General features: G+C 37.8%; 1 protein-coding gene across 5 annotated transcripts in view; it reads left to right on the top strand.

The window, feature by feature from the left end:
• The window catches only part of CNTN6 (contactin 6), a 260,433-nt gene extending 250,880 nt beyond the window's left edge, over positions 1 to 9,553 (top strand). For all 5 annotated transcript variants that reach the window (XM_019504720.1, XM_019504719.1, XM_019504723.1 and 2 more), the window contains 3 exons: positions 4,042 to 4,154; positions 6,140 to 6,308; positions 8,492 to 9,553. In XM_019504720.1, the coding sequence (XP_019360265.1) occupies positions 4,042 to 4,154; positions 6,140 to 6,308; positions 8,492 to 8,586 (377 nt within the window). In that variant the 3' untranslated portion in view covers positions 8,587 to 9,553. The remainder of the gene's footprint in view (positions 1 to 4,041; positions 4,155 to 6,139; positions 6,309 to 8,491) is intronic.
• Positions 9,554 to 12,219: the final 2,666 nt, after the last annotated feature.

Raw genomic sequence — 12,219 nt, 5'->3', positions numbered from 1 at the left:
ATCTGGGCGCAGGGGTAGGTAGGAATGGAAGCACTGTCCTTTGCAAAACAATTTAATTCTCTTGCAAGTCAGGAGATGATCTTTATGTGTTACTTTAATGAATTTGCTATTTGTGAGCTGACATTCAAGCTGTGTGATTGGTCGCCTAGGCAAAGGCTTACCTAGGCAGTACTTACCATCAATAAGAAGGGCAGTCTATTTCTTATTCCTTAGAGCAGTAATTTGTTTGTATTAAAGCCATGTAATCATAACACTCAAAGGGACATCGCAAAACCTCATTAATTAATACTTGAAAAATAGAAAGACCCTCAGAAATCTAGTGCTTTGTAAGTGACAAGTTAAAAGTAGTAGTAGTAATAAATAAACTAAGCACTCTAATCCGTTCCACAAAGCGACAGGGTTTATGTACTGTAGTGGTAGATATGGGTTTTTGCCATGATCGAGAGCTGGTTTCCCACCATTTGAAGGGCTCTGTATCTAGGTTATGTTTACTATTATTACCCCTGCTATTTACAGTTAGTTAGCCACAGTAAGTTTAGGCACGTGTTACTGTTCAATCAATCACAGCCTTCTAAACAAGTTCTCTATACCAATGCACCATGCCTGCCCACCTCTATCCATCATAGCATCAGAATGCCTGTGATCAGTCTAGAAGACATTTTAGTTAACTGCTTTTCCATTTTCCTGTGATTATCATCACACTAGGAAGATGCATCAGAATAAGATCTGCCTACTAGAATACTCAATTATCTTGAGCTCAGCCTCACTCAAGGTAATTGAATCTTTAAAATCTAAAAGATTGGTGCTGAGTCTTTGTTTGCTTAGTTTATTTTGATAAAATATGCTAATTATTTCAACTCAGATGGTCAAGTGTTTAGATCTAGCCAAGCTGCCCACTTCCAAGGAGGTGAGGCAATAGGAAACGTAACTACAAGCTATCGTTTTGTTCTACCAAGCTTTGTAGACAAGGGGCTAATTTCACCTTGGAAGTAAAGTAATCTAGAGCAGCAGATGGTTCCAATTTAACTGGAGGAACACCTAATATCTATAGCATTTGGGTAGGAATTAATGGGGCACAGCACACAATCCCATGTTGGGTGATGCTGCCATTCCCTCCCACAGCATTTGAGAGTTCCTCTGTAAAGAGTAATGGTACATTATTTTCTCCTATATAAGTCACTTATATGGGAATAACCAGAGAATCCCTGGTAGCATAAATCTGGTTAAGCTTCTGTGCCACCAAAACAATTCTCTCCTAGATGAAAATAGTAACTACCATCTTTTCAAAGTGGCTTTCAAGGACCAGTCTTACTTCCTAGAAGCCTTACTAATTCACACTGGTAGGTAAAGTCCCCTGCAGTCTTACTTACCAAATTTGGTATTGGTAAGTGCCCTAACTTTTAATATTATACTTTGTTTACAACAACTTTACAACTGTAAACATGTAATTAATACGCGTGGACCAAAAAGGAAGTATTTATCTTGCCCTTTTCTTTTCATCTCTTCCCATTTTAATTCTTGGACATGCTTTTACTTGAAAGTGCAATATAAGAACCAGTTTATTAAAATGAGTGCACAGTGTGAGCTGTTTTTAATTATAATACCATGAAGAAACACTGAGACAGAGGTAGCATTTCAGTGGGCCAGAGCTAGAATTTTCTCTCTGAGTCAGTTGTTTAAATGGAAAATAGACCATTTTTTGAAATTATTCTGTATATGAGAGATGATATTCGTACTCACACACACACACACACGCTTAAATATTGCAATCTAACAGCAGGCTATAAAGGGGATAAATATATATTTACTGTATACTGACTACAGCTACTGTCAATCTTAGAACTATGTTAATGGCTCATTTACATTAAAGTTAAAATGATCTATTCAACATTAAAAATATATAATATTGCATTCTAACACTTTTTCACTGGAAAAGGTAGGTGTTTTAATAAAACAGGCAGAATATCAAGTAAACAAACACCACACATCTATAATGAAAGCATTACCACTGAGTCAGTGTCTCAGTCTTCACAGCAGCAATTGTTTCAAGATTTCTAACACATGCTGGTTAAAAAAAAATATATATATCAGGAAATAATGATTTTTCTCTTCTTCTGTAGGCAAAATTCAGTCCATAAAGTTAAGTTTAGATCTTATCTCCATTGTTGTGACTCCATTGATTCAAGTTCAACCAAATAGAATTTAGCTCCCTGTCTCTCTAGGTGCAATTCTTACTGAAATTTCTTGGACAACTTATATTACCATTTAAGTTACTATATAAACTGCTTGAAATATAGGTACTCTCTCCTTCTGTTCATCCAGACTGGTTGATTTACCTTTAGGGCCTCTCTTAATGCATGCTTAACTGTTTTGCTGAATGTTGACCATGTTCAACGTAAGAAATGATTTGATGATCATTTTTTGGTCATTTAATTCAGTTCATGGTTTATGGATTTTGCGGACTGTTTATTGCGTCTGTTGTTCTGAGCTATCACTATGGTATTTGTAATATGTTTTTTAGGGTGGCCTGGTATCATCTCTGCTCCTTGACTGCATGACAAACTTTTATATAGAGAAAATAGGCATGGTTGTGGGTGAAAGTTAGCCCTAGGCAGCTTGAATTCCAGAGCAACTTAAATGGCAGAATAAAGGCATGTGCCTTCCTTTGGGAAAAAAAAGTGAAGTTCACCCATGCATAAGCATTGGTAACACTTTCATTTGAATGCTCATGAGAATCTTCAATTGAGTATTCATGACAATTTGCCATCTGCGGATGTCCTTGTGAACAAATTGCTCATACAAATGTTTGCAGAAAGCAAATAAAAAGAGGTGGAGAATACCATTTAGAGGAACTCACTATTTTTATTTGGGTGAACATTCACAAAAGCTTTTATAAAGAAAATGAGCATCCAACCCAGCTTTCACATTATTTCTCAGTGAGGGATCACATCTGCTTGGTTACGGCTGGGTAGGCCACCAACACCTTGCTTCCCAAACAATAAAATGGATTAAGCCTCTCCACAATTATGAAACAAACAACACTATTTTTCTTGCATAATGTAACAATTAGTGTGTTCCATCTCTGTAGGAAACAAAAAAGATTATAGACTGGTACCAAATTAACGATTCCTTCTAATTTGCATATGTTAATCATCAAGGTATGATATAGGAAGAGTAAAACATGGTGGGGGGAAGGAAGCATCTCAGAAATGTAACATGTTCAAGTCTGACTCATTCAAATATCACTAGACCTATTATTCCTAGTAAATCCATTTTTTTCTCTTTCCTTTCTTCATTTCAATACATGTCTACATATTTCCCTATTTTTCATATTGCTCTCCTCCCAGACTTGAGCCCCAACCAAGGAGCCATCACTAAACAACAGGAAACAGTCCATGTCTTTGGATTGGTTATTTATAGAATGGCAGTTTCACATATTCTTATAGAATTCAATCCCTCTAATACATGGGTAATTTTCAGAGACATAAATGATATTTTAATGGCAAACACCTTTGAAAAATCATTTTTGATTTATCAGGGTACAAGGACTCCTAGTATCCGACAGTGCTGTTATGATGGAACCAATAGAGACTTCAACATCTAATTCCTTTCAGACCTTGTAACCTGGCCTCGCAACTCATCTCTGATATCACACAATTGTTTTATCTCTTATATTTTATTTTAATATTTTTGAAATTCTCAAAGCAAAACATTCCATCACATACTGCATCTAAATGCTAATCATGCACTAAATTTAAAAAAAAAACAAAAAAAACACAACATTCACTGTAGCTTAGCTTAGTCAGAGGGCCCCAGATCTTCTAAAATTCAAAAGGCATTCTCCCAGTAAGTGATTTTGTATTACGAATAGAGCTTTACTAGTTTAACTAACATGAGACTGATGATAGACCGGAAAATATTTTTACTCCTCTTGATTTGAATCAGCCATGCATTAGTTACTTCCATGTCAGCGGCTCATTCAATTACAGTATGTAAATTAATATTCAATTGTATCTTGTGATTATCTTTTTCTTATTTAAGCGCCAAGTCAACCACCAGCAAACATAGCATGGAAACTGACAAATTCAAAAATATGCTTGAATTGGGAACATGTAAAAACAATGGAAAATGAGTCAGAGGTGTTAGGCTACAAAGTAAGTAATTCTTCATCTTATTAAATCGTACATATTGTTTATAACAGAAGCATGGTAAAGAGAGCAACTGCATTGGTGAAAGCTACACTTGGCCCCATGTTAGTCAGGAAATGGAATATATGATTTCTTGAGTGTTTGGTATGTGTGATGGACAATTAAATATTAACATTACAAGTGGGCTAAGTTATTTCCCAATAAACAAGCAAGAACTCTTGTACTGTACTTTCAGTTCATAAGTGTATCGCTGCACATTTGGAGGAAAAGAGATACATAGGTCATCATGTCAATGAGATCTTAGTGAAACCAATTTCCATACACCCATTATTTTTAAAATGCTGAGAATAACACAGAATCAGTTTGCCATAGTTTTGAACACCACGGGATATATAACAATGGTCCAATTCAAGACTAGAAAGGTTCTTTACATGGACACCTCAGGCCTGGTCCTGCACGAAGCTTATTCACATGGTTTAAAACAACTGGTACGAGTTTGTAGGTTCAAGACCTTTATGCTCTCTGTCACTTGATTGACCCTAAGCTTGTCTGCTTAGTTATTTTCCCATGCACAGATAAAGCCTGTAATATTTCTGAAGAGCAGTCAGCTCACATGCTATTGTTTTCAAATGTTTTATGCTATTTGACTATTTGTGCATTTTGGGGTGGGGGTAGGTATGAGTGGAGGGGGAAGAGAGGAATTGGGGTTAGGAACTAGGGTCTTGAGCACTGTTAGCTTCATTCCTTTGTGCCCAAATTAGTTGCTTCAAAGGCAATATGTTTCTATTATATTTTGACATTGTAAGAGCTCTTTAAGTCTTTAAGTACTCACTACGATAAACCTACTTTAAGATGCCTGTTAACTGCATTTAGCCATCTATTTCACTTTTCAGTGATTCATTTTAGCATAAAAATGTCAGGAGGCTGTCAAGAGCAAGGAGTCATGTACTCTCAATGTTGTGCTGGCAAAGAAAGGTATCTTACAATAAAGCTCATTCTTGCCTATAGGAGTCACATATATACTTATCCCTGGCTAGCGCTCATGCACCAGTGAAATGGTCCAATCAACGTGCAAGCTGGCATAGTGATGAGCTAACAAAAAGATGCAAACGTAGAAAACCAAATCCGTCCCACCAAGTGCAGGGACTGTGCTTTATTAGAAAAGACCTAGTTATTCAAGATTACTATCCCTTTCGAGCTCCAGTAATATAAATCAAACACACACGCACGCGTGCACACACACACACACACTCATATATATGTGTACATAATGGTATGTGTTTTTACCTTTGCTACTTCACATAGATCATTTTAATGTTGAAATCCATCTTCCATGAACTTTGAAAATTGGGCTTCAGTTGCATTCTGTGCTCTTTTCAATGTCTGTGTATTTTATCAAAGGTGCTCAGCAAAGCAACTCTTTTGAAAATGTAGCCTTAAGTCATAATAGGAGGGGCTGAGCACAGATCTTTTTTTTTTTTAAAATAGGGCTCTTGTTTGTGTATTACAATGAACAGTTTTGAAAATGTGGCTTTACTGAGGTAGAGAAGCACCTAAAAATCTACCTTTATATGCATAACATTTGCATGATTAGAGTGAAAAATATTGTACTGCATCACTAGCTGCACTCTGAACAAGATTAACATATGAATAATGATGGTATTTCATTTCCCCCTGACCTTATACTATGAAGTTTTGCTCTATTTTTGGTGGACAGTGCGTTACATGTAGGATAGAGACAAGCATTGAAAGTGAGTCACTACACCCATTAAACGCTGGTGCATCTCCACAGAAAATGCTTGTAAGCTCCTGAAGAGGTCTATGTTTCTCTTGAATAAAGTCTGCAGGGTGCTTAAAATGCTTTTCAGAATTACATGTTTGACACACAAGGCAAAAATGCTCTCTGCAGAGAAATCAGAAAACCCTATATAAAGCTACCACAAAAATCAAACAACTTCCATTTTTTCCCCTCTTAATTCTCTTATATTTAGATTTTGTACCGGCAAAACAGACAAAGCAAAACTCATGTATTGGAAACGAATAACACCTCAGCTGAGCTTCTGGTACCATTTGAAGAGGACTATATCATAGAAATAAGAACAGTCAGTGATGGTGGAGATGGCAGCAGTAGTGAGGAAATTAGGATACCAAAAATATCAAGTAAGTGTTTCCCCCTCCCTCTAACATTGAAAATAATATTGCAAGAAGCATGTGCTCCTCTGAAAGGAACAATTACTAAATAAACCTTAGACACAGTAGATGAGCACTAGGTGTGTTTTTTTTAATGCTAGGTAAATGTAGAACAATCACTGCACACTTCAATTTTTAATGGACCAAAGGGAAAGCAATTTACACAACAACTATTGATGGCCTAATTTTCCAGGCGCATCTTCCTCAACCCTGGCCTACAGAGACTAATGCTGAGGAAGAAATAAAATACCCTACCCGACACAGGGTTGTGGTTAATATGTATATATAATGTAGTCCTAAATTTGCTGGTTATTGACTTGAGGTTGCATTGGTTATGCCCTCCTCCTAGATTACCCTTTAAATGAGGGTCCTACTACCTCATGACACAGCTTTTGACACTGTTTCTCACCACATTCTCTCAAAAAACTAGGTGACTGTGGCATTGATGCCTACACAGTCAAATGGGTGGCCAATAGGCTAGATGGTCATACCCAGAGAGTGGTGGTGGATGGGTCATTTTCGACTTGGAGGGATGTGGGCAGTGGAGTCCCCCAGAGCTCGGTCCTGGGGCCTGCACTGTTCAACATCTTGATCAGCGATCCGGATGTGGGTGTAGAAATCACGCTGCCCAAATTCGCTGATGACACTAAGATGTGGGGTGAGGTAGGCACACTGGAGTGGAGGGACAGAATCCAGCTAGATCTAGACAGATTACAGAGGTGGGAGGATGAGAATAGGGTGGCATTCAATACAGACAAGTGCAGGTTGCTGCATTTAGGGAGAAAGAACCAGCAACACACCTATAGGCTGGGGAACACCCTTCTTGTCAACACAGTAGCAGAAAGGGATATTGGAGTCATTGTCAGGATGAACAGGAGCTGCCAATGTGAGGAAGCAGTCAGTAAGGCCAACCACACCTTGTCATGCATCTACAGATGCATCACAAGCAGATCCAGGGAGGTGATCCTCCCCCTCTATGCAGCATTGGTCAGGCCACAGCTGGAGTACTGCGTCCAGTTCTGGGCGCCGCACTTCAGAGGGATGTGGCTAGCACTGAGAGAGTCCAGAGGAGGGCCACTCATGTGGTCAAGGGGCAGCGGGTCAGACCCTTTGAAGAGAGGCTAAAGGGCCTGAATCTATTCAGCCTCCACAGGAGAAGGCTGAGAGGGGATCTGCCAACCGTTTACCCACTCACCAGGGTGGACCATCAGAAATTGGGTAAGACTCTGTTCCCCTGGGCACCACCTGGGGTTACTAGGAATAACAGCCACAAATTATTAGAGAGCAGGTTCAGGCTGGACATCAGGAGGCATTATTTCACAGTTAGGGCTGCCAGGCTCTGGAACGGGCTCCCAAGGGAGGTGGTTCTCTCCTACCTTGGGGATCTTCAAGAGGAAGCTGGATAGATATTTGGCTGGGGTGTTCTGAACCCAGCACTCATTCCTGCCCGGGGCAGGGCGTTGGACCTGATGAACTGTTTAGGTCACTTCTGACCCTAAGCACTATAATACTATGATACCTAACTGTCCTCATTTACTGGGTAAAAATTGTTCAATTAAGTGTTTTTCAGTGTATAATGCCAATGAATTGTTACAGAAATGTTGTGGAAGAGTGTACAAGTTTTGATAAATCTTTCTCGGGGTCCAATCCAGTAGCTAGGAAATTCATGTGGGATTCTATCGGCACAAATTCAAACGCTCTGTTGGAAAAAGCAGAAGCTTGAACAGTTAGTAGAACAAGGCTTTTGGGTTGGGACTTTTTCTTATACAGAACAGTCCCCATAACTGAGTAGTTAGGCTATTGACCTAGGATGTGGGAGTCTCAAGTTCAAGTGTCTGCTCCAATAATTTTTTCCTTATTCATTCAAAGTGGAATGCCTTCAATAACAGAAATTGAGAGCTACTTAATTTAGGACAACGAATAACCTCTGAAAGGTGGAAGACTCCTGTTCATGTCCCCGCTGTACCTGATTTTGATCATATATTGGAATCAGGGTTTCCTTAGTGACCTAATGATATAATTTATACCAATTTGGTATGAATCGTGTTTTGAGAATTAGTAGGATTTTTATTTTTTTTTTATGTAAAAAAGATCTGAAAGAAAGTGTTCTTTCCCTATGAATTTCCTTGACCGAGGTTTTTATATTTTTACAGGTTTAAACTCCAAAGCTTCCCAAAGGGAAAACCATATAAAAATAACAACTGGGATAATGATACTGAGTTTCATTCTTACCATCTCAGTTCTTTGATGACTAAAGCCATTTTCAAATCATGGACTTTTGAAAGTAAATTACATATAGATTTTATCTTGATATTTCAGCCACAGACAACATTCCTTAAAAAGTGATACCTACCAGGGCATGGGGAAGGGAAATAAACTGTACATTTTCTTAACAATGTAAATATCAATATTCTGTTAATGAAAAGAAAATCAAGCTTTGAAATTTGAGGATCAATGTATATAAATTAATTAAATGGAGTGGTGCCAAAATGTAGCTGTGTGATTGTAATAAGAATGATCTCTAATATAATGCACATAGTGATCTATGGTAGAAATCCCAGCTGATTGTATGGCGAACATGAAAGACCTGGGCTAGATGACCATGATGATAATGAAGAGAGAAAATGTTTGCAGTTGTTTGTGATGTGGATATGATTTATCCCATGTACCTCACTCTAATCTGTCAAAAAAAGAAGAAGAAAAAAACCTCACAACTTCCAGTTGAAAAAGATATATTTATTTACATTTTTACACACATTTGTATCAGGATATCACAGTTTAGAATGTTACAAATCATGTAGTAACATATAATAAATCCTTTAACCTTTACTAAATTATTTTCAAGGGGGGAAACAACCAGATACTTATGATAAAAGGAATTATGATCCAATGTAAAGCTATTTGACTTCAGCAGTCTCTGGACCAGATCCTTTATGGGACAATCCTTTTTTTTTCTTATAGTACAGTATACCCAATATGTATATTCTCAAGTGTGTTTTTTTAAAACTGTTTTGTGCAATGGAGCTATTATGATCAATATAGCTAGCATTTTGGAGGTGCTAAATATTTACATCAATATTATTATTAAATGGACATTTCATGGATGGTCAGTTAAATGTTTGACTTTCCTATTTTTTTCTACTATCCATGTAATTATGTGTTTCTGTTTTTCTAAAGCAACTGCTTCAATTTTGTTTTTCTAAAAAACAAAACAAACAAAAAAAATCAATAACTCCAAATCATTAGTTTGTATGGTTACTTAATTACTTATGATCATGTTTTCATCTCACTGGGCACATCTACATGTGTTCCTATGGTGCCTTTGTTACTGCGCCAGCATTTAGTACTTTTTTTTGGAAGTATTAACAGCCTGTACTGTGCTGTGTGTGCCGCGCACGGTTATTTTTAGCTGCTACATCACTGTAGCAACAGGCTATAATGAAGGAGGACATTGGTACAGTGACATAACTGCAGCATCACGGTTTGTGACCACCGACACTATGTTGCCATAATGCGTTGCAACGGTAATGTACCATCGCATGTAGACATGTCCACTGATTCAGAATATACTTTGGTTTATGATATCCTTTGATATCAGTGAAATTCACAAGGAAACAGAGATTCCACGTAAAAGATGCAAAGTTGATGTGTGAACTTATCGGAAACTCAACTTTCAGTTTCACTAAATTTTTGATTCCACTAACATTTGATTAAGTAAAAGAAATTTTACTGAGCATTTTCCTAGTACCCTCACAATAGAGGGTACTGAACGGTGAATCTAAGGAGAGCTTATTTCATTGAGCACTAAAGGATTCAAAAGCCTGTGGAAATCCTGAAAAAAGTCTGAAATATTTTCATTGGAGAAGGATTTGACCTGGTGCACCTTGTATTACGAGTGTAAAGTATCCTTAAGGAGTTTTAAATAAGAGTACTCAAATCTTGTGGTGGAAGACAATGAAGCAAGTGCTTTGAAAATGATAAGGTTTTGTAAAGTTGCTCTAGGTACAATTAGTAATTGTACTAGCATAGATATTCTGTCTCTGATATATGGGTTCTTTTCCAGGTGTCACAAGCAAAACTTTCAACCTTTCCTTTATGTTTGAGTTTTCCCTTTCTTTTGCTATTTGCTTACTGGAACTTGTTGAAACTCTTTGTCATTAAAATGCTGGTTTATTTACAAAACCACTGCTAGGAAACAGCTAGTGTTTGTTTTGTCACTGTTTGAAATAATAGATCCATCTTTGATTTGAAGCATGAAGGAGAATGAAAAGAACACTGATTTTCATCATCATAGAATATAAATCTGAAGCATCTAATTAAGTCTTTCATCCCATTCAGCTAATAGAGAAAGAAATTCAACGACAGAGCAAAGGGTGTGTAACATATTCAACACCAATGGATTTGTTCTAAAATGTCAGGTATCACTGGCATGACAGATTTATGAATGCCAGAGTAAAAATACTTGTTCACTCACACTATTGTTCAGGGGCAGACTGTCCCTCAGCACTTCACGCTTGCTTGTATTGCCTCTCTGCAACTGAAGTGTACACAAAATGCACACTTACCCACTTCCGTTTTCATGGTAAAAAACAGGATCTGTAGAGTATGTTTATCAATGGTCTCTTCCTGAATTATATTTCTATATTCTGGATGTCCGTAAGGATGATTATTGTTGATTTATATTCCCCTTCATACAAAGCTCAAAAGGAAATAAATCTACAGATATGCTAAGGAGTTGAGGGCTAAAACATTAGTTCCTGCTTAAACATTTGCTTTGAACTGTGCACATTTTAAAACTTTAAAAACAACATAAGGTAAAGTATTGCTAATTCATGGACATGAAAGGCCTGATGGCTTGATCAGGAGCCAAACCTATGCTGCCCAGAAAAGACGTGAGCTGATATGGACCGGAAGCTGTCCATCACGGAATGGTTACCCTTTGGTATATGCCTCAGAAGTGTTAATTAAAAAACACAACAGTACTATGCCAAGATTGAAAAAGAAATGCTGACATTTGTCCCTGGTTGTGTGCAGTTTTATGAATATGGTTATGAGGACAAATCATTCAAGGAAAAAAGAAACCACAAGCGGCGGGGAATACATTGAAAACTACATTAGCATCGTGCAAGTGCAGCCTAGGCTTCAGTAAATGATTGTAAAGTTGCAAAAGCACAGATTGAGTATGAAACACATGGCCAATGAGGAGCTTTCAATAGTGGATGTGATCTCAAGAGTGCTTATAAACAATGGAAGGGAAAGCTCCAGCAAGAGAAGATGGCTATAAATATGACAAAAGGCAAAAGAATCACATGAAATTCCTTATATCACCCTTGCCCAAGGCCTGCACCTCTGAATGAAACAGAAAAGATTAATTTTAATGTAACAGGTAATACACAGTGGACACAGCCATATGTGCACTTTAAATGCAAATTAGCCAATTTAATTTGTTAAAAAACACACTCTTTAGTTAATGTTCATTAAGACAACCTAATGAGCATTTTCCTAGTACCTCACAGTAGAGGGTACTGACACACATGCAGGGAGCCTACTCCAAAGTGCTGGAAATCCAGCATGTCGGAGCAGATTTGATTAATCGAGTCTGCTGGAACACGTAAATTGAAGTGCTCTGGCAGCCTGGCGCATCACGTGCATCAGTGGCACAGCATGCCTCTGTGCTGAGAAAATGGCGGCAGTGTATGTTGAGCTAAAACACATTTTATATGCTTGAGTTCAAAGCGCACCACACATTTCATATGCTTTAGTTCAAAGCTGTGCCACGGCTATACGTGCTTCTAACATGGCACCAGGCACTTTTAATTAGCACGGCTCGCTAATTAAAAGCGCCAAGCGCTGCATCGGAAGCATGTGTAAAAAGGTCTAG

This window comes from Gavialis gangeticus, unplaced genomic scaffold (assembly GCF_001723915.1).
Source record: "Gavialis gangeticus isolate Ggan-Ray unplaced genomic scaffold, GavGan_comp1, whole genome shotgun sequence".
Lineage (NCBI taxonomy): Eukaryota > Metazoa > Chordata > Crocodylia > Gavialidae > Gavialis > Gavialis gangeticus.
Note: the sequence above shows the minus strand (reverse complement) of the source record. Positions and strands in the feature narration are given on the sequence as shown.